This window comes from Protomyctophum bolini (genome assembly GCF_963924005.1).
Source record: "Protomyctophum bolini genome assembly, chromosome: 15".
Lineage (NCBI taxonomy): Eukaryota > Metazoa > Chordata > Actinopteri > Myctophiformes > Myctophidae > Protomyctophum > Protomyctophum bolini.
The window spans coordinates 24,026,665-24,050,833 of NC_137876.1; the positions used below are offsets into that span (position 1 = coordinate 24,026,665).

Here is a 24,169-nt window from a genome sequence, read left to right on the forward strand (position 1 = left end):
AGCAGCACCTCCGACTCACCGGATCATTATCATCACCAACTCCACCAGCCTTTTTTTGTTGCCGCTGAGCTCGCTCCTAAAAACAAAATCAAAATGAACAAGATGATCGCAACAGTGCTTGGATTTATCCTGATGGCTCTGCATCTCTCATCACAGGTTAGTTTCCTTTCCCCTTGTTTTACTAATTAATCTTTCGGTTCGGCTTTTAGTAATTTAAACAAACTAGCCTACTTCAAATAAACTGCAACATACTGTATAGTCTGCCGTGCTCGAACGTTGGTCATGGGGTTGTTTTTGGATTAGAAATTTACGACTGAGTGTAATTATATAGTTTAATATAAGTAAAGTAACACGATCACACCTGTATGTAGTTGGGTATAATTGGCCTACGGGATAGTGTGTCTGCGGCATCAAAGCCAACAAACTGGACACTAGCCTCAAAACGCTCACAATCACAGTGACTCGGACTTTAGTGCTTTTAATGGATCATGGCATCAAAACTTCTTTGTAAATTAATACAAGCGGGCTAATCTGTGGCACCATTATGTTCCAATTTATCCTTTAAAGTAACATCTGCGTGTGTTAAGTAATTACACGAGGCTACATATATCTTTCCCTCGTGAAAGATTAATACAGACTGCTACGTCACCCGTATAACTTTATTAAAAAACGAAAGCTGTGAAAACTAGAACACTATTTTGCCTAAAGTCTATAACTTCGAGCGTTGTTTAATTTCCATTCTCATTTTGCCCTCGCGTTTAATAATACAATCTCATACTTAATAATAATCACTTTTTTTAATTTCAGGTCGAGTCCCAGAACTCCACGTCGGCCCCCATGTACTCGAATACTACGATGAACGGCACCTGGACCATGAACGGGACCGACTCCACGAACAGCACCAGTGGGCCCACGGGCGCGAGCGTGTCCGTGCACGCCAACGCGCTCACAGTGCTCGTGTCCGTGGCACTAACGGCCTCTTCATTCCTCTACAGCAGAGTCTAATGACGCCTAAACCCGACCCTATATTATATGCACACACCACCGCCAAGACTGTAACAAAATCTGCAGATGGATCATGGATGGTTTTGCTCATTGGGACTTGCACGCCCCGTGCGCGCTGGCCTTTGGAGAAAGCTGTGAGCGAAGTTTTTTTCCCCCTTTTTTTTTTTTGATGGACCTCAGCCGGCGATTTGTGTTCAAAGCATGAAGTCAAACCGGAGGAGCGCTTTTCTCGTTTAAAAAAGCAACGTAACAGGATGCACGTTGCTGTCGTTGTGTTTAATAGTTTGTCATTTTTTTTTCTCCACGGGAAATCGACGCGTTTGGCGGAGACTATTTGACACGTTCCTCCCTACTCACTTTGTGCTTTTAATCACGTGGTGGATACTTGCTGGACTAAGAAGTCATTTGTATAAAATTGGCAAACTTTTGTATTACTAATTGACACCATGTGGTTTAAATTGTAATGTGCTATGCTTTTAGGCTTTTATATTGTTGATTAAAGCTTTATTCTGAAATGTACTTGACAATTCGAATTGTAAATAAAGAAAATTAAACCTTTAATCTGGTTTGGTACTATATTGCTTGCACCTTGTAGCCTGACTACCTGTCTAGTAGTGTCTACCCTCTGGTAAGTGTAGCTGCTCATTTCATTAATTTGCACTGTCCCTTATGCTACACTGGACCCATGCGTGACTCGGTTTTGGATCATGTTGTGATCTGGCTCCCACTTCACCTGTATCTTCTTGCCTTTTTCACATTGCTCTGATTCGTGGGTGAATTTAGTTTATAAAACATTGAACATGGGTTGCCTACTAGCCTTGGCTAGGAAATGGGCTTAGGTCTAGTTTGTAGCAATTTCAGCAGTGTATGCAGAACTAAATGCCATGGTACAAGGGTTATCCAAACGTCTCTCTGACTTATCTTGGTAGCTAAACTTCAGTTAAATACTTAAATCCCCCCTAGCACTAATATTTTACTTGCCCTATGTTTTCTTGAATTAAAGTTGTTCCTAGTGTTAAAGTGCTTTGGGTATTTAGAAAAGCACTTTTTTTTTTAAAATTGCCTTGAGGATTATGGGTTTGAATCTAGAAGGCCTATGGTTCTGAAAGTTGCGGTGTCTCCCTGGGATGGCCACTGACTGACTGCCTTAACCAGTCTCTCAGACTTTGGTCCTTTGTTTTGAAACGGTACCAGGGACGAGTGTTGCTGCTCTGCTCATACACTTAAGTTGTATCTAGGCCTATGTATCTTAAGCTTTTCTTTGCTCATGAGATGGATGACAAGCTTCTAGATCGGATACTTTTACCTTACAAATTATGTAATGGAGGCAGACCTGCAGCACCTGACGTTTTCTACACTAGAGTGACGGACATGCATTTTCTTTACATTTTAGTTAATTTGCATCCTTTGCTAATATTTTCCATTCTGTTCAGTTTTTCCCAGTTGGCAGGCTAATGATTTACAAGACACAATATACAAAGCCTATATTAATGTTTGTTTTGGTTAAATTGTACCAGATGGCCTCTTACAATGCTAAACATTTGACCAAATTGACTTCTGGGAAATTAAACGAAGTGGCCACTCTGTATGAGAGGCAAAATACCAGTTTCATGCTGGGAGCTGGCACCCACATTTTGAAACATTTGTTTTTCCATGAACTATTTTCACAAGCGTGAACTTATCTCTTATTGAGAGTGTTTAAACAAACCCTTTAAATTCACTGCTGTTTTCCTAACCTTGAAATGACATGAGCTCACCACCAATTCAGACTTTGGCATTGAGAGTGTTTGTCTCCACTGAAGTTTCTATACATTGGATGTATGACTTTGACGAAACGGCTTTCACACTAGTGTGTGTGATGTGTGGAGGGTGTGAACACACTCAACACAGGACAGGACAAATAAAAAGAAAAACACTTCAATAATTGACCAAGAGCAGGTGAATAATTTAAAAGCTGGTGACCTGGGCACCCCATGTAAGTTACCTGGCGCTATCTGTGACTGACTTCAGGATTTCACCTGCTGTTACCCCACGCCGCCACCGCCGCCTCCACCCCCCCCCCCCCCCACACACACACAGTTCAGCAGCCCCTCACTGTTTTGCAGTGTGGGAACCGCATCCCACCCTGATCACATGACAATAGGCTCATTGTCCAGCCCACCTTATCTGCTCCAGGGCTAGACTTGACTCGGGGCCTTTAATCCCCCCACCCATGGGGATGTTATTTGTGGTTCCAAGGGGATGCCATTTTGCATTTAACTTCAACATTCTGGTATTTTATTCATATTTCCTCATCCTCTGAATGTTGTTTTATTTATTTTTTACAGATTAATCTGATTTTATATCAACACTTATAGACAACCACACATTCATTAATCACTTTTTTTTGCATTATACTGTATATATATTTTTTCTTCTCCAAAATAGCAGTTCTACAAGCTTGACAGTTTTTTTTTTTAAATCGGGATGAAGTGGTCACCTTTTTGCCATCGTCTAGTTTTTTTAGTAATGAAACCACGCCTCTGCCACTCCCGAACTCTCCCCCCGCTGACCACTTGTTGTCTCTATCCTCCATGTTATCCTTGCATCTCTACGTAGGGTGTAAGCATGGGTGACCATCGTTTCCCCTCCCCTTACTTCAATTTCTCTCTCTCTCTCTCTCTCTGTTGCTACTTTTATTATCAGATGCCAAGGAGGGCCTGATGTAGTGCTGCTTTCCACATTTTATACCACATATTATACCATGGTCCATGATGAATCTTTAATGCCAGCGGAGTGCACTCAGGTATTTGAGAGAGCTAGGGCACTCCTTTAGTTGGTCACCAGCGCATGACGCCCCTGAGTAACCCCTCTCCACAGAACCCCCCCTACCTGAAATGTAAGGAGAAACCCGAGTTGAGGTGGGGGGCGGGGGGTGTTTATGTTAGAGGATTACTCGTGAACAAATAAAAGACACAGGGTGATAAGATGGAGGGAGATTGAGTGGAAGGGGGAAGGGAATGTTAGATGCTACTCCTGTTGCAGGTGTGGGGGGTGGCAGTGACTGAGGTGAATAGCTGAATAGCATCGTCCACCATGGAGCCTATATGGCTCACATGAAGTTTCAAGGGTCCTTGAAGCGGCAGTGTGCATTCCACAAACACTTCACTGTTGAAAGCCCGAGAAAAGGTTTTTTGCAAGTGTATCCTCCTCATACTAGCTGTAAATAACAGAACTTTTTACACAGTACACTTGCAGGTCTGTTTGGTTCCATTTGTACACTCTGTTAAATGAACACAGGAGTTTTCTGCGTATTTTACCAGCATCTAAAGCCTCAGAACATTACAGTGAACTATATACTATATACTATATAGAAACTATATTGTTTGCACACAGATTCAGCAGCCATGTCAGTGTGGCTTTAAGACAATGCACTAGAGTTTGTTGCTCATCAATTAGTCAAAGAGTAGCACATGCTGGAAACAGATATCGCCTCACCATCGTAGAGGATTCCTGGCATATTGTTGAGTACCAGAAAGCTTCCGGGAACGGATGGGGAGGCAGTTTGTCTGATGCAACCGACGCCATTATTGCATTTACAGCAGTTAATGCAATCACTGGAAGCGTGCCCAAATCTATGTTACAAGTTGGACAATACGCAGGGAAGTTGAAAATGCATTAGGAAAGCAAATACATTGATGACGCTATCGCTCATTGTAACAAATAAATAAATAAAATAACCCACCCAGCTCACCCAGGGAACTGCACGCACATACAAAGAAATGACAGAAGTATATTCATAACATAATGTTTGGAACAAACAAATGTTTATTTGATGTGGCAGTAAGTAGTGTACAATTGTATTATCAAAATTATATGATCTTCTTTAACACATTTTCTTCTAACCATAAACCTGTTTTAGGAAGCACAAGCTGAGTAGCCTATAGATAACTATTTTTTGCATGTTCTTATCACATCTTTTCTCATTTGTTGTTTCAGGACAGGGCAGGTATTTGTTACCTGCCCTGGATCATTTGATTCTCAAATTTATAAGTAGGGACTTAGGAAATATTTCCTTGTGAAATATCTACAGTACAGTACAGTACAGTACAGTACAGTACAGTACAGTGAAAAAGTGGTATCTCATCCAGATCTTTGTCTATGTCCCCAGTTTCACACGCTTGCAGGTCACACACATGCACGTGCGACGCACACGCACGCGCGTGCACGACACTCGTGCACACGCGCGCGCACACACACTCTTCTCAGTGTCTTTACAAAGGCTGACTCAGATCAACTACGTCAACCACCTGTTGGAGAGACAGCGAGATGATAGGGAGAGAGAGAGAGAGAGAGAGAGGGGGATGGGGAGAGAGAGAGAGAGAGAGAGAGAGATGGAGAGAGAAAGATATGGAGAGATACAAACAAAGGCCTGTTCAGTCAGAGTTGAGGTGGATGTACATATAGGGAAGGGAAGGGAGGCACATTTATGTCCCTCCCACAAAACCCCCCATGAGAGAGAAATTAAATAAGGGTGGGGTATGACTAAGCAGTGAGATTACTATCTGTGTGTGTGTGTGTGTGTGTGTGTGTGTGTGTGTGTGTGTGTGTGTGTGTGTGTGTGTGTGTGTGTGTGTGTGTGTGCGTGCGTGCGTGCGTGCGTGAGTGCGTGTGTGCATCATCGGACTCGATGGACAACCATAAGTACTAAAGCGTGCACGTGTCTGTAAGAAAGACAAAACTGAAAGATCGGTAGAATGAGAAAGAGAGAGAGGGATCTTGTTTCAAACCCCGATGAGAGCTTGGTGACTGTAATGGAAAAAGGGGTGTGTGTGTGTGTGTGTGTGTGTGTGCGTGCGCGCGCGTGTGCGCGTGCGACTGTGCGTGTGCGTGCGTGAGTGTGTGGGGGGCACTATGCTTCTTTCTCCTGAAAGTATGCCACTGTACAATGCAAGATTTCCATGTCTGTATGTTATCTCTTCCTCACATAGGCTACTGTCCTCACTGCTGCTGTACCTTATATCAGCCAGGTTAGAATAGCAACAGTGGAACATTGTCATAATCTATAGGGGTTAACGTATTTATTCATTTATTTTACATTTTTGGAATGTTTGCGCCTACGATGACATGCCCAACATAGGGATGCCATGGGTTGAAAGTGCTTAACGATACAGTTTGCTAATAATACTCCCTTGCAAGAGGTTATATTATAACATATGCACCTGACCATTATGCTTTTTGCAACAGGATATTTCACACCTCTCTCCCTATATTACATGAACTGATTAATTGTGGAACGTACCGCCAAGAACACTGAGCGATCACCCTGGGACCGGAGCCAGGACAGGAGCACAGGATGTATGGAGTTTCTATTCCTACGTGGTGAGAGTTTGATTCTTCTTTGGTTTCTCCGCCAGTGGTTCTCTAAGTGGGGTCCTGGGACCCCCATGGGGTCCTTGCGGGTGTCCCAGGGGGTCCTCAGCTAAATGTGTTAATTCAGCATCACAATCATTTGAAGCCCTTTATATGTACATAGTCCTATGTACAATTAGGCCATGAGGAAAGTGGGCCACCAAATCATTTGCAAAACACTAAGATTTTAATGATGATATAACATTAATATATATATATATTTTTTTTTAATGTTGAAAAAATGTCATTGTACTTTTTTCTCTAAAACATTGAAATAAACGTTTTCATTGTGATAGTATACTCATACTGCATTAGTTTAATTGATCAATGGAATACATTAAGGATCAATCAATCTGAGAATCCCATCGGCAAACAGCAACCCCCCCTGAGTCAACAGTCTGTCTTGAGACTAATGATCAATTGATTGATCATTAAAATGAACATGCTCTTATATATGTGGTGGAACTGGAAAGGTGGATCCCTGTCCTGTCCGGTGAATGCAGCGATTGCTGTTCTTGGGGTGTCTCCAACCGGGGAACGAGTCACACAGGTCTACAGGCAAACAATGTAGCATTCGCTGGCTCATAGGCTGATACTTCGGCAATGGAAGACTCCCTTGTTCCTCCCTTGTTCAAACAGTGGGTGATACTGGGCGACCTCTGGTTGGGGGACTGCCCATAAGTCCGACCCCCGTTAGTCCGACCTACGTGGCCGGTTAAGACTGAGGCGTGGCCTGTTAAGTCTGAGGTTAGTTAGGGTTAGCGACCTACGTGGCCGGTTAAGACTGGGTTTAGCGAACTAAGTGGCCAGTTAAGACTGAGGCGTGGCCAGTTAAGACTGATGTTAGGGTTAGCGACCTACGTGGCCAGTTAAGACTGAGGTTATAGCGACCTACGTGGCCGGTTAAGACTGAGGCGTGGCCAGTTAAGACTGAGGTTAGGGTTAGCGACCTACGTGGCCGGTTAAGACTGAGGTTAGGGTTAGCGACCTACGTGGCCGGTTAAGACTGAGGTTAGGGTTAGGGTTTCGCATAGTGTTAGTAATCGGACTCACAGGAGGACTATATAGACTGTGTTTGTCATTAAACAGGAGTCTCCCCTCTGTCCAGCTCAACAGAAAAAACATTTTCAGGTGGGTTGAAAACCATTCAGGAGATAGTATTATCAGTTTAAAATTGTATAATGTTCCAGTTCCATTTTTGTCTGCTCATTTCTTTGTGTCATCACTTCTAATTTATTTAATCTGTATCCTGTTACTGAACAAACACAAGCAATGAATACTCATAATACGCAGTGGGAAGATATTTACAGTAGGAGGTGCTGCAAAATGCACGTGCACGTGCATTTTCACGCAGAAAAGTGTATTTTGCTTTCCCTCTCCACATGCATGAACAAACTGACACAGGCAATTAACCAGGACAATGCGCCGATACTGTGATACAGCATATTTATTAGGCCTAGTAACAGAAATCTGTTTTGATTAAAATTATTATTATTTTTCCCCTCCTGTCCGAGGGGCGGCTGTGCCTTGGGGGAGGGGGTGCACCCCTAATCAGCCAAATCAGAATATAGAGCTATTTAACACTTGTTTTAACCATACCTTTAATACGGCAGCCGAATGGCTGGCGTGTTTTAATGTGGGCTTTAATGTGGGCCGAACCACTGACTTAGAGATGGAAATAAGTCGAGGAATTCACCACCTTGTTTAGAAGAAGGAAAGAAAAACATTGCTTCGCTCCATTTGATACCAAACAGACCCCAGGCAAGCCCGTCAATCAAAAAATCCTCTCTTTTTGATTGGACAGTGAAAACCAGCTGTTGATGACAAGGCCAATCGCCCCATGATCTGGTTTCCTGGGCCTGGTTGTCATGGGCAACCCTTCCATGACTCATCATCAAGGATATCTAATGACATTCTAATCTGTGGTGGTGGAAAGTAACTGAGTACATTTACTCAAGTGCTACGCGTTACTTTACTCGAGTAATTGTTTTTTTAATCTGTAAATTAACGCTCTAATTTGACCATACTACAGCATCACACAAAAGCAGCAAAAGTAGCAGATCCACAAGCTCGAGACGTTTGAGCTTGTAGATCTGCTGCGCTTTATATCTTACATAAAAGATTTATCTCTAGAGTCCAGTTGATAAATTGAATGAAATACATACATTTAAGACTTAAACCAAAAGAGGCACTTTAAACATACTGGATTTCACCTGCAGCCAAATGTCAACACAACAGACTCAGGTGCCCAAAGCCGGTTTAATTTAGTTTTTTTTTAATGATATCATGGGAAAGGTTCCATTGACTTATAATCACATGATATTTAACACACCAGGAAGGTAAACCAATATCATTTGCTTGTCTATGAAGAGACTTGGGTAGGGCAAATATTACATAATGTTACCTTTTGTTGTTCATACATTTGAAAAGATTGATTCCTGTAAAAGGCTCGCCAAAGGTGAGCAACTGAGTACATAGACATTTAGTTTGAAAACAAATAGACAAAAACAAACACCATAGCCTATACCTAATAAAGAAATAGGATATGCTTAGCATAATTTACATGTCATTAGCTATGTATACTGTGCAGTGTGCACACTGCACATACATATAGATGTGGGAACCGCAACTCAGTACATAAATAAAGTAAAGTAAACATAATATACATGTAATTAGCAATTTTTTTATACACACGTACTGCGCAGTGTATTTAGAAGTAGGAACCATGCACCCAGAACTTTCAAGCACCCTCAAACTGTGTTATGAGTATGATTAATATTTCTCAGTAATGTTGCTATTCTTTCTTTCTTTCTTTCTTTCTTTCTTTCTTTCTTGTTGTTTCCTGCTACAATGCTGAGGAACCAGTCATTTCAATCTTGTCTTGTGTATTTGTGTATAAGATCTTGCATCTGTAAGAGAGAAACCAACTACCATGGCCTACATTTACATATCCCCTCACCTGGCCCACCCTTGACACACACACACACACACACACACACACACACACACACACACACACACACACACACACACACACACACACACACACACACACCCTAACTTTAAAAAACAAACAAACAAAACACATTTATCTTGTGAGTGCCAAGGAATGTGTCTATTTGTTTTGACCAGTGTGACCACATGCAGGGCCTTGACTTGATCATTTAGGTTTACGGGACTGACTACAACCGAGCCATCTGCAAACTTCAGGATATATCGATTCTCAAACTGGCTCCGACAGTCATCTGTATAGACAAATCCACGGAGGGATGCCCTGGGCACAGCGGCGCAGACATAGCTGCAGTGTACCATTAAGCGCAGCTTTACGCCGCAGCACTGATTGCCTACACCTGGCCTACAGGGCACTGCTCCATGGCTTCGTCTATACAGAATATAAATGAGTGGTGAGAGAACACACCCCAGGGGCTGAACATGCAGATGAAGAGAGCTCACCTGACATGCACTCGTTCTGTTCAAATGGAAATCAAGGATCCAACTTTAAGCCAAACTAGAGCCAACACCAAAGTAATTAGAGCGTTTATCCACAAACAGGTGGGGTCGAAAGCTCATGAAAAATCAACAAACAGCTTGGCATCAGTTTTAGGTTTTACTGCACTCAAGCCGGTGTTTGGATAAAAAGGTATTAGGACCACAATGGTTGTGTTATCCTTTAGTTTTAATGTCTTACTGCTGTTTACATTTCTGACTAATAACGTATAGCTTCATCAGTTCTTCATTTTAATACTGCGTGGTTTATTTTCCTCATCATCAGTATGATGCTCAAAAACATTTTAGGCCTACTACATTTATAAAAAAGAATGGGTTTCAGTACACAGAGTGCCGAGAGTATGTTAACCTTTTTAAAAAAAATATTTCTTAGTTCTTACATGTCTCTAAAATGAACAAACGGTCCGGCTATCCAGCCTCAGAATTAGTGTAAATTAGAATAGTCTGACACGCAATAGTCCGACACCCTATTAACCTATCCCAAACCCTAAACTATACTTCAACCAGAAACCTAACCGCATGTCGGAGCCACGGGTGAGTCTTAACAGGCCTCGTATGTTGGACTATTGGTATGTCGGACTAACGCCTTTTGAGGAGGAGGTGACGCAGTAAACACCTCATCTACTGTATATAAATAAACCCCTATAGGCTGTATGATAATGCCTGGTTGCAGACAGTGTCACATATAACTGTAGAGCATGAACCATACTGACGTCCTTGATAATCTTTCTCAAAGAAGAATTGGTCTAAATGTAGCTAGCACTGTCTCTTTAAGGATAGTGCATAAAAGGGGTGATGGTTTGCGGCCTCATGTTTGGCCAGAGGCCTGATTTGAGTGTTTGTTGGGGACCTATGAGGTGTACAGCTTAGTACTTATGCTGCTGGAGTCAGTAAAGGGTAGAAAATGGGGTTTTAAAAGAGTTTTTTATGGGGTTTTGACATGGGGACAGGGTTAGTCAATTGTTAGACTAATTTATCCTCTGTACTTCCAGAGCCTCCAGGTCCTTTCCTGGTTTAACCACATCCAGGCTGTGGATCTTCAGTGGGAGCCTGAGCAAGAGCATATTGACTGGGTAGGTTTTGGTCTATTTTAGTCATTTTGATGTAGCCTACTTTGTATAATGTAAGGAATTTGTACTGAGGGGTACTATTGTAGGAGGACAGCTAACCTACCTTTCACTGCTTTTCCCCAGGGCCGTGCAGAAAGCACTGAGAAAAGGGCATATTTTGCACAAATTGGGCTGCAGCTAATGCTATTGACACATTTCTTAGAAATTATTGTATTGGATACTTAATTAAGAAGTCTAGAAGTGCAGTTCTTTCATGATTACAATTTGTTTTGTATATAGCTATGAATTGACTTGAAACAATTTGAATAGATTTTTTTATAATCGACTAAATTTGTCTGATTTGCCAATTAAGCCCTATTTTATGTTTCGTTGTTCAATTGTGTGGGACAAAAACAGCAAATTTCAAGCTCACAACGTGTTGCAATGTGATGGATTGTAGATCTGCCATTTTCAATATTTGAAAATAAAAAAGAAACCCTGAGAATAAATTGCCTGCTCCAATGTCCACTTATTTATTGTAGCACACAGTCTCTTCATCAGACTACAGAGCCTACTAGTCTGAAATTCACACATTTCACATATAGAGTTGGAATGTATAACAGTAACTTGATAGCCTTGAGTTAGATATGATTTATTTTGTTCATGAACATCAAAGCAGCCAGCATAATAGTACTCATTTACTGGTGTGAAAGAGTCCCAATTGTCCAGTGGGCATTGGTGGGCAATGAATGATGCCACATGATGGCATGACCAACCGCAGGCATCTGTCGGTCACAAAGCCACATATTACCATCTTCAAAGCGTGTTGCATGCCTTCTGTGTTCCAGTCCATAGGCATGACTGGAATGGAATGGAATATTTGTTTAATTAGCATAGAGCCTCCCACTGAAGTCACCAGCTATGTCCATTTGGTTATAAGCGTGCTTCTGACAGAAAGCCTATTGAGTGATAGGCTTGCACACACTGTTTGGTTTATGGTAACGTTTTGACTGTGTTCCAAATATCGTATCATCACTATTGATGATGATAAAGCTGTGTGCACATGTTTTGTTTTGTTTGTTTCCCCGGGACTATGCACACTGTCACACAAGAGGGACATTGTTAGAGCCACATTATAGCAAGAGTTTTCGACTTCAATACTACAATACTAATTGTCATTGTCCTGTCTTAGATACAAGTATAGGCCTGTGTAAGGGTACAAATCATTGCCCTCGCACTTTTTTTGTGAGAATAATAAACGGTAACAAAAACATTAATATAAATGATGTAAATGTTGGTCCTAGCCAGAGCCATAGAGTAAGACAGAGTTACAACTCCATTCACTTCATGGGGCCAGTCCAATGGAGGCCCTTCTACATAGACTTCTATTGGCGAATAGTGACAAAGGCCTGAACCCGGAAGTTTACGGAATGCATTGGAGTCTATACCCCACCATAGACCACCAATATAAGGCAAAAATTCAACCAGGGAAACTCCCCCCTGTCAGGTGCAAAGGAGCAACTTGGACACTCATACATGAAGGAAACATGAGTTCAAGTCCGTTGCTCTCCCCAGGTTGGGGGAGGATGTGTAGAGCCCAGGATCACATTAGGTAATTGACACAGGGGTGAAAAATCGTTTACAAAATCATGGGATAAAAAATATATAAAAATAAATAAAGCTAAAGGAGGGAGGCATGTGATGTATACTGTAGGTTTAACCACTGGTTTAGGTGTGTTTATCGAAGACGTTATCGGGATGTGTACAATAAACAGAGAAAACTGTTAAATCAAAGGCTTAATTCATTATGCCATAGCATATAGATTAGAATAATCAGGAATAATTCATAATGGAATAATAATTTTAAATAATGGAAATAAAACAATGACAGGAATAACCGATATGCAGTCTGCATTGGATTAGGCCTAAAGAATAGACTTAATAGACTAAATCACTTAATGTCCATACTGGTTAACACAATCGGTCAGTTCAGAAGATATACAATATACCCCAGGATAGTATAATTCACACCAAGCATATAACGATGTATAACTACCCTATAATAACTATTATATAGTTAGTTACTCTGAAGTGCACAAAACTCAAGTGGAAGGCATAGTTTACACCACGACTATAATGAAGACAATTGTGAACAACAATATTGTTATTGTAAGTGCTAAGTGTGAACAACCCTTATAATTCAAGTTGAATCCTTGACGAACAACACTGGTCATTCCAAAATAAATATGTGGTTGGAACTTGGGCGCGGGTGCAGGAAACTGTGAGTATTGCATGCTGCTCAAACTGAAATGGTGTCCATGATGATTCAGCAGGGCAATTAGCAGCTTGGTTCAGGTGTGGGGAGATGATGTTGGAGGAGATGTCGGCAGGGTAAATGCTTCCGAGTGGAGCCCTGGGAGCCTTTTGACACCATATGTGTGAGTTTGTACCTGTATGGGTGTTTGTGCCAGTATGTGTTTATTATTAGTGAGTGTGTGTGTGTGTGTGTGCGCGCGCGCACACCTGTGTTTGTGTAGGCTACAATGCAAACCCACATATTCTGATATGTCAAAGGAAACGAGCCAGTTCTATCCTGTGTGAGCTGCTACACTGTTTACCAATACCACACATGTAGCACATTGACCCACCCATAGGTATATATTATTACATATTTTGTATATAAAAATCTATATTCCTGCCAGATAGTCAATCACAAACACCAAGTAGGCCCAACTAATCAACACACGCTTGTGGTCTCACTTATCAATCCACACTCGAGGTCAAACAGTTTGAAACTGCTTTTAGCCCAGTAATAGTTAAGCATAGCTCATCATGTCCCTGTGGGAAACAGACTAGGATCATGCAGACCAGAGCCATCCAAGAGCAGAGGTCATTGTAAGCACTGGCCACAGTGCAGCACCTTAGTTTAGGCATGTTTCCAAGACCTTCATTGGCTGAGTTGATTCCTTACAATTTTGATTCCTGGGGGCATGTATGGTCCTTCAGAGAGAGAGAGAGAGAGCATTCTGGACTCTTCACACATGTGCAAACTATGACTTTGAAACATGCAAACAATCTATTTGTCAATGGCAAATGCATGTGTGAAGACTGAGGCCTATTACATTCATATTGTGGCCAATGCAGTACATTTGAGGCTATCTTCTAACTCCTCACACCCCTCTCCTGGGTACTGGGTGAAACTACAGTACATATGTATTGAGAGTAAAAAAACAGGTTCAACATCACTTTCTCAAAGATCTTTAAATGTTAGGTAAACCTGTGTCTGTGGAAAGGTTTACTCAATTCATGTATAATCTTTGAAGTAATCTTTTTCCTCATTCAACAGACTGTTCTATGGAACAATTAATATAGTTAAGTCTGTGTGTTGACATAGCAGGTTTGACAGTGACAATACATACAGTATTGTTTGTGTTGTGTACAGTGCAAATAAGATCAGATCTGACAGAATGCCACAGGGAACAAGAGACGGCTCTATCTTGTTTGAGCTGCATACACTGCAGTTTACCGCTTTGAATGACCAAATGAGTGCAGCACATTAACCCCTTCAGGGGTCAGGATCAAGGCCTTCGGGACCGATGAGAAAAGAAAATGTATGAACAAAGACGCTTTGTTAAACAATACATAACATCTGTGTGTGTGTGTGTGTGTGGTCTGTGTACAATGCAAACCCACAGATATCCATGTTTCATTTATTTCACAGTCACAATGTGGTATCAACCCATGAACACAATACGACTGTTATATTGGAACATCGGGTATCGGGTGCATGAACAGAGTTGCGTGACACTGATGAAAGGGTGACTGTCACCCATGATCGTGACATAATCAAGCAATCTTAAATTGATTGACTGAACTTTGGGTTGTAGAAGTAGTAGCTGGAATGGTTCAAATATTGCTATCATTTTTATCTGTACTCTATGAGCCGGACATATACCGTTAGCAATTAATTCACTGTCATTGCATGGTTTTGTCATACCAATTCCCAACTTCGTTTAGACTTGAATCTAAATATTCGCCTCAGTTCGTCCCGTTTGTACTGCGCCATACAAGTCTGAACGTACCTTTACATTAGGGCTTTTAAATAATGGTTGTACATTAAAAAACTGTGTACATTGGTGATTATAACTATAACCTAGCTGATCTTGAGGCCTACAAAAACTTCTCCCTCAACTAGTCAACTAGCACCAACAAGGTAGTTGCTTAAAGCCCTACTTTACATTATGTCTTTCATAACATTGTGTTGTGTTTACAGCTCCACGTTTTTTCCCCTCATGCAGGTGAAGTCCGTTTCCTTTTGGGGGCCTCTGCGTCACAGGAGTCTTCATGGAAGTCGATGGAGGGAAACGCGACTCTCTGCTCCACCCACCTGGCGACCGTCAACAGCTTCCTGTCCTGCAGGGCGGGGCCTATGAGCTGTAGGCCAATGGGAAGGCCCCGACTTGATAAGGCGGTTGGTACTGAAACAGCAGGGAGGCCTGGGGCAAAAACAACAAAATGGAGAGTTGAGAGAACGTAAGGGAGTCTACCAATGCGCCTCAAGCCTAAAACGGCTGGTCCGGTGCATCACAGGAACAAGGACACTTAATGCAGAAGGAGGAGAGGACACTGGAGCAGCACAGACATTTTGAGCCTTTTATTTAGGTGCTAGTATACAAAAACGACTAACGTTTCGACCTAGAAGGTCTTCTTCAGAGTCAAAGATTAGGAACTCACGGTTATTTAAAAGGTTCTATTGGAGAGCAGTAAAGGTTGGGGGAAACTTTAACTGCCCTCAAATGTAAACAGTCCCTGCAGGGATCAGCTGTTTTGAATACTACTTTTATCTGATTCACAATAACAATGGGTTGACCCAGGTAGAATTTCTGCCCTTACTTTCTAAAGCAACGCGAACATGTACTGTAGACCAAACATAGCTACTTTTACTACCACTTTTTTTGTTTTTCCTCAATGAAGTATTAAGATGAAGAGAGTTTCAATGTGCAATTGGTAATACAATAAAAGCAGGTTCGTACTCCACAATAATAGCCATTCAAGGCCCTCAAGGTTAATTGGGTCATCACCGGGTCAGTCCGAGGTCAGTCTAGTTAGTCAGTCACTCTGACTGGCCATAATATCGTACATAAACATTATTTTCGGGGGAAGGGAAGATTAGTTGGGGCAGCATCTGTAGTCATGAGTAGGACGAAGGCCCTACGTCCTCCCAGTGGGGGCTCCTCATTGGCAGGAGTCAGTAGGATACAGCAGCAGTGACAACACAAAAATGTGTGTGTGGGGAGAATAGGCTACTCTAAATTTATAAAAAAAGAGAAAAAACACTGCCACAATGCTGAATATGTAAAGGAAATGGTAAAGTGGTTTGGACTTGAGAAGATTTCGGTCTCAGCACACATGTGCAAACACGAACAGTAGTAATGTCTCTTGAGTACCTGCCATGTTGACGGGCTGTGTGAAGACGTCTTCCTGTGCGCTGCGCGTGCGGTTGTCCTCCTGGGTGAAGTCGGCGTAGCGCGCGGCGTCGGACAGAGTGGTGGGCGTCAGCAGCACGTCGACGCCCGAACCGAAAACTCGCTTGAAGTCGTCAGCGATCAGCCGGCGGACCTTCTGCGCCTTCACAAAGTAGCGCTCGTAGTTCCTGAGGGGTGAGTGACAAAGTGTTCCACGGGTTATTGCTTGGTTTTGGTCACCAAGAGTAGATGGAAGGTAACAAACACATGATCACTGCATTGGTTACCTGTCACCATCATTATACATTTTAGGATTCTTGTGTACTAGTCTACTATATATATATATATATATATATATATATATATCACTCCATTGCCGTGCACCGGAGTACATTTCGGGCATGCTCGTAATATGTAGTGAATCTCTGAGGTCCACTGACTGGACACTTAATAGTTCTAGAAGTACGGACCAAGACACAGTTTGTATACCTCCAGCCTTTGGAACACCCTGCCAGAGAATCTCAAAATGGCTTAAACTGTACACAATTTTAACGCACGATGTTAAGACAAATCGGTCTCACCCACCTTAGTGATTACACCGATACATATTTTAATGTCTCCTTGCTTTAATACTGTGCTTCTTCTATGATGTTTTAGGCATTAGTCTTCAATTTGTGCTGCAGTTTATGTATGAAAGGTCAGGTGCTGTATAAAATGAGGATTATTATTATTATAAATTATAATAATAATAATCCTCATTTTATAGAAATTGTTTAGGATCTTACCTGTCCTATACAAACTCAAGTCTCCCCCCTTTGATCCAGCAGTTTAGTTAAACTGCTAATATGCCATGTTACAGCAGCCACACGCCCATATCCTTTGCACACGACAATGCGATCAAATAGCACTACATAAGGTCAAAGCTATGAAATAGCTGTCAACTACACACTTGAAATGAGTGATGAATCATCTAAATGGCGTGTGCACTTCAGTGTTAATTTCGTTGACTAAAACTATGACGAGAGGTTTTCGTCGACTACCTTTTTTTTCATTGAAGAAAACTAAATAAAAACTTCATACAAACTGAGCTATAATGATGACCAAAACTAAGACTAAATATATTGACAATACCATCAATGGTCATTTTATGTTCGGTTAGCAGATCTACACGCTGTGAGCTTGGAGATCGGCTATTTTCAGCATGCAACCAACTGTAAAATCAACCATTACGGCGGCAAAACCAACTGTCGCCATTAATCGACAGCTGATGTCTACATTCATCTTATGATATTCAGTCAACTAAAACTAGTTCAGTTACTTTTCAGAAATAAAAATGTCTGGCTACTTTTCAGATGACCCCCCCCCCCCCCAAAAAGTCAAAATGAACACTGGTGCGCTTACTGTTTAAGCAGGAAGTAGTTCCCTGACAGTATTCTCCCTCTCACCACGTCGTTGAAACCCTCGTGGCGGGTTGCGGCGTACATGGCCTCCGTAGAACTGTCTACCTCGCTTCGGTGACCTGCCAAAACACGCAGCGCACAGTTCTTTGTTTAAGTTATCATCCTCAAACAGACCTAGTCAGTTATGCAACACTGTACCTCTGTTTGCTGTACTGTACTGGCTTTGCAACAATCTGAGCCAGAAGAGAACGGAGAGAACAACCAGAAATATTTGTACACTGCATTTCAAATTTCTTTGGGAATCATCACTGAGAAAGCATAATGCATACATATACACCATATTTATCTTTACCCACAGCAGCTTCTTACAAACAAGTCCTTGTCATGTATGTCTGTCTATCAGTCCCTGTGCAAGGTTTGACACCAAAACACTTAATTTAAAAAGTAGGCTACAGAAGGTTTTTTCCCCCCCTACCTCCCTCCCTCCCTCGTTGACGGTCCCTCTAAACTCCCTCAAATTGGTGCTGCTATTTGTCATGGATTGGCAATCTATGACATGCATGGACGTGCACTGTGCGCAAACACACCACTTCACACCTACAAAGCTGCCAAGTGTCAATAGCATATGCACATAAATGGTCCATTGTTGTGTGACCTGCTAAGTAGTATAGCTGTGTGTAGACACTGTGGATTGTTAAAAGCCACATGGGTGAGCTACTTTAACTTCAGTGGGTGGGCTATCAAATGCATGTAATGTAAATCTGGCCCGTGCGACGGCCACATGTCCTGGGTACGCATAATTTCTCAAGGGACGCAGGAATGGTGTCCATGTGTAGATAGACTATTTTAGGGCAGACACTATTTTCAGTGTAAATCAGGAAATGGAAGCAGTGGGCTGCCACCTAGGGGCACTTGGGGAGCAGTTACGGGTTCAGTGTTTTACAACAAATGTAGTCTGGCAGTTTTTGGCGTCTTACTGGTGTAGTCTGGCAGTATTGGCAAGCATTGTTGAAAGTGAGCTCGCAAGGCTTCGTAAAGCTGCTCTTTAATAAAACACAAACAATTCCATACCGTACTCCAGGCCATCAAATCGAGCCATGTTTGACGCCACCTCAGCGTGGCACAGCACATGGTAGCACACAATGGAGTGCTGGGTGTGGGGGAGGGAGACCTGTTCCACCCTTGCCCCTGCCCTCTCAAACATGTCCGCAACGCGACTCCACTGTTCCAGTGTCTCCCGGGACAGTCCTGGGGCGTGGTATTCCTGACCCAGATGTGGAGATCAGAGGGTCAATTTTAGAAACTACCATAGAAACATATTCTATTTGATAAAGAACCGATATCTTAAAGAAACAATTGTGGGAGGCTACTTTTAAAACTAGAGTATACTATACATTACATTTTATTATGGCCAATTGGCCAGTGGTTGTACTAGTGGTTAATGAGGAAGCTGCTTATAGACTTGGTAAGTAAATATAGTTCTAAACTTACCTTAGGAATGCCTATGCAGATGTCCTTCACATCAAACTCCTCTGGCAGCTCTGCAGATGACAATGGGCTGTGGACTGTTGTGGAGTCTCTCACATCAAGGCCTTGGATGATGCCTGGGTGTCATATCAACACAACCCCAGATGTTACTAATGTAATGAACAAGTGCAACAACGTGCATTGTGTCATGAAAAGAAAATGTCTACATAACATCAATGGGGGAAAAATAAAGTGCACTAACTTATAGTGGTTTTACATATTCGGACATAACTACACTATTAGGATTATAACACATAACAGAAAGCCTAAAAAGAGGCAAATAGTCGGAGTCGGGGATAAATGTTATTAACTGACAGTGTGTTTGTGTGCCTGATGAAACCTACTTAACACAGTGGCTGCGTCGCTGACACTCCGGGTCATAATGCCGGGGACGTCCATGGAGTTGACCAGGGGGATAAGGCCGTGCCTGGACACCAGACCATAGGTGGGCTTCAGGGCGACGACCCCGCACAAGGCTCCGGGGTTACGGGTAGAGCCGCCGGTGTCTGATCCCAAAGCCCTGCCAAGACCCCCAAGGGTAAGGGTACTTTGAGTAAATAATGTTTCGTTGTAGTGCTCACACAGTATGACAATTTTTTTACTATAATGAACTGCAGTACATTGTTAGGCTATAATGTGCAAAATACTAAAAAACAACTGTGTTACTAACTGCTTTCTACCTGGCATCACTATTTTGAGTATGTCTGACATTGACATAGAAAATAGGGGTGCATACTTAGTTTAGAATAGTCATTGGTTAGACATGGGTTTAGTTGCTGCCCCGTGGGAGGTTAGGTTTAGGGTGAGGGTTTGAGATAGGTTGTAGTTGTAGGACTAATGCCTGGTCTAACCAATGACTAGTCTAAACCAAAAACTGTATTGCAGTGCATTGTGAGCTTGTAGATTTGCTAATTTCGCCATTTGTCATCCCATACAATATATGTCTCATATGTCCCAAACAATATATCGTTTCTGTTCAAGGAGTTTGAAATTGCATTTATTTTTGATCATGTGCTCACTGACAGGTAACTGGTATGTGATCATGTGCTCACTGACAGGTAACTGGTATGTGATCATGTGCTCACTGACAGGTAACTGGTGCGTGATCATGTGCTCACTGACAGGTAACTGGTATGTGATCATGTGCTCACTGACAGGTAACTGGTATGTGATCATGTGCTCACTGACAGGTAACAGGTGCGTGATCATGTGCTCACTGACAGGTAACTGGTATGTGATCATGTGCTCACTGACAGGTAACTGGTATGTGATCATGTGCTCACTGACAGGTAACTGGTGCGTGATCATGTGCTCACTGACAGGTAACTGGTGAGTGACGCCACGGCTGCAGCACTTCCTCCGGAGCTTCCCCCTGTGATGACCCAATCAGAGTCTGGCTCCGCCCCCGTGCGGTCTGTGTACGTGGCAGCGTAGCTCCAGGGGTTCCTCACTGGACCGAAAGCCCCGTCTGTGCTGCCAGCACTGGGAAAGACAGAGGGATAAAGTGACAGCCAGAAATTCCCGGAAATACACCATTGTGCACCAATGAATAAACCCTGGGCACAAAAGGGATGCATTAATCTGCCTGATATTAATCTGTCTGGAACCAAAATAAGATAGGCACAAGAGGGATGAAGTGACGGAGAGGAAACTCGCGCAATTATTAGGACTTTGGAGGCAGTGTCACATTCAACTTATCTGTAAACAAAGCAAACCTTTATGTAACCCGGCACCAAATATAAAAAAAACTATTCTGCATATTTGGAACTAGTTCTGTGTAGGCAGTCTTACCCCATAGCAAACTCATCCATGTTGGTCTTCCCCATGAGAACGGCCCCCTGGTCAAGGAGCTTCTGGACCACGGTAGCACTGTATGGTGGCGTGTACTCTGTGGAACAAATACAGGTATAGGATTACCTTCAGTTCAAGAGGTTTACCGACAGTGTGAAGAGAGAGAGAGAGAAATATGAGATGTCAAGTTGTGGCATGTTTTGATTGGGGTACCTTTCAACATTTTGGAGGCACAAGTGGTCCTGACACTCTCTGTGCAGAAGTTGTCCTTGACAGCAAAGGGGACTCCATCTAGAGGACCTTTGGGAGCACCTGAAATGAGAAAATCTGAATTAGTAGTAGTAACAAGGCTACAGATATGACAGGGGGACACACGCATGGCGCAGGCGCGCACACACACACACACACACACGTTCAAATATGCTCTCACATCACCTTGATCTTTTTTAATGTTACCATAGTTACCTGCCAAGTTGGTACTACGACTGACTGACATTAGGGACTTTAAGCATCGGCGGCTACGGCAGTCCGCTCCGGCAACCGGAAATGGATCAGTGCTCGATAGATAGACCTGCTTGCCGTCGCAGCCCTTTCTACTACGGCAGAACCTACACTTCCACGTAGTGTCTACAACGCCATGTCATAACCATGTTTATTGAAATTATAGCTGTCATACATTTACGCAGATTGCTCCATCACCTCTCTTATGCTGTGTAATGTGTTGGCATGCTCTGAATAACAATACCATATGTCATAACCATGTTTATTAAATCGGTTTTTAGAATTGCGATTGCTCCAGCACCTTCCTCTTTTTTAGTTGCAAAAGGTTTATTTTTTATAAATCAACCCCATTATAATCCACAAAAATAAAATATACAATCTACATTTGACAATTCAGCATTCTTCATGAAAACACTCATTCAACTCAGATTCAGCCAAAAACATGACCTCCATCGGGGGAGCATGCAATCCTGCTGACTGCATACCTCTTTCTCTTCTCTTGCTCAGTTTTGGTACTGCACCGCAGAGAGGAGGAAGAACGGCCGTCTTATCATAGCGCCGCAGTAATAACCCCACAAGAACTGAATGAAGTCAATTGTGAAGTGAGATGAAAAACATGCAGCGGTGCTTTTAAATAGGGTCGGCTGAATGCCGTCACCATGATGATGATGTCGTCTATATCCATATATGGGTCATTCTCACGAAACATTGGTTTTCAAGATTTCAGCGTGCAAAATTTTCCAAACACTTTTATCAAGAAATGTCTTTTTTAAGCATTATTAACAAGGTCCTAAGTATTTGGGAATTTTCCGTGTACCACCTGGGGGGGCTCAAGTACCACCGGTGGTACGCGTACCACAGGTTGAGAACCACTGGCGTAGCGGACCAGTCCTGAAAACAGTCGTTAATATATATAAACAGTCCCTAATATAATTCTATGTTACCTGAATCTCCATACATGGAGCGGACCAACACTGACATCATCGGCTGGATCACCATACATAGAGATGACTACACATCACTCTGACATCGCCGGGTTACTCGACCAGTTCAGAAGAAGCAGACCTCCCCTGAACAGATACTAAACCAACGCACTCTCAGGAATCTTCCAACTATCTCGACTCCCCAGAATGTATCTTCAAGACCTTCAGATCCAGCAACGCCCCCCAGGATCTCCAACGGTACTCTTCTGAGCACAGGACATTAGATGTGCATTGGCACTGCCCTCACGATTCAATTCGATTACGATTCACCAGGTAATGATTCGACTCTACGATGCATTCTGATGCATCACACTTTTCTAGATTACTGCACAACATGGCAAATGTTTCAACAGTCAATACAAGCGGTCAAATAATCAGATATACTGAACATATTTCATTAGAGGTGCTCCGATCAGGTTTTTTGGGATCGATCACTCATTGTTTTTCCTCACGATCGGCCGATACTAATATTGTGCATAAGGGGAAAATCTGAATATTTCCAATATTATGTCAAAACGCACATCAAAACTGTTCCTGTGTGTGTGGAGAGGAAGGGGAGAATGTTTTAGGCCTGTCATGAAGATGCAAAACGATATTATACTATACATCTGATTGACTTTTATACCACTTAAAAATGGTATAAAAGTTCGGTTTCTCTAGATCAGGTAAAATGAGAGGGAGATCACCGCCGATTGGCCGATCACCGTTCGGTGGTCGATCGATCGGAGCAACTCTATATTTTATTTAGAATGACATAATATTATATACAAACACCTCGGAGCAATCTGCTTTCTGCCTCTTGAGCCTGTTTCAGAGCCAGCTCCTCGGTCACCGTGATGTAGGCGTTCAGACGTTGTGTTTTCTTGATGCGGTGCAAACATTTCTTACACAACTCTGTGGGGGAGATCCTTCCCTCCCTCAGTGCCAGAGACACCTGCAACAAAATATCCAAGACGAAATGTCAAATCATTTGTTCCAAGACGAGATGTCAAACCATTTCTTTCTGGGACCCACAGTATAGTCACTTGGTTTGTGGTAAACAGCAACGTGACTCGTAAATAAAATGTTCTTGAATATAAAGGCATATGGAATGTGAGTGACATTGTTGTGCATCAGTTGACCATTGCTGGGGGTTTCAATTTCATTCATCGCTTTGAGGACACTGCAAAATCCTCAGTCTACCTCCGAGAGTGTACAAATTGAACCCAATTTATACACTCACAGATAATACAAAATACAATTTTGTTATTCAGCATTACAAGGTTAATGCTGAATAATTATCTTGAGCGATTAAATGCCAGAATTAGGGTCATCGGTCGTGTACGTGTGTGTGATTATAGCCACATTTAGCTACAAATATGACTTTTTCGGCGCAGCATGCACAAGAAAACCACACATCTAGTAAGCCATCAAGAGATGCTCTTCAATCGCAACTAACCTCTCGTATGGTCAGGCCGAGCATTATCTTCCGAAAATGTCTCAGTTGTCAACCTTCAGCATAGAGCCACAGTAACTGCAACGCCATGGAGGCTGCCATGTTTGTTATTATG

The 24,169-nt window shown here is 42.4% G+C and overlaps 1 protein-coding gene across 1 annotated transcript; it reads right to left on the reverse strand.

Moving 5' to 3' along the window:
* Window positions 1-14,648: 14,648 nt before the first annotated feature.
* Window positions 14,649-24,161, reverse strand: qrsl1 (glutaminyl-tRNA amidotransferase subunit QRSL1). The gene is made up of 11 exons (XM_080784568.1): window positions 24,058-24,161; window positions 23,394-23,553; window positions 21,349-21,447; window positions 21,136-21,232; window positions 20,665-20,826; window positions 19,689-19,864; window positions 19,309-19,421; window positions 18,889-19,081; window positions 17,819-17,936; window positions 16,400-16,605; window positions 14,649-15,448 (listed from the first exon to the last, which is right to left on the reverse strand). The coding sequence occupies exons 1-11, from the start codon at window positions 24,079-24,081 to the stop codon at window positions 15,243-15,245; spliced, it is 1,554 nt and encodes a 517-aa protein (XP_080640694.1). The 5' UTR covers window positions 24,082-24,161; the 3' UTR covers window positions 14,649-15,242.
* Window positions 24,162-24,169: the final 8 nt, after the last annotated feature.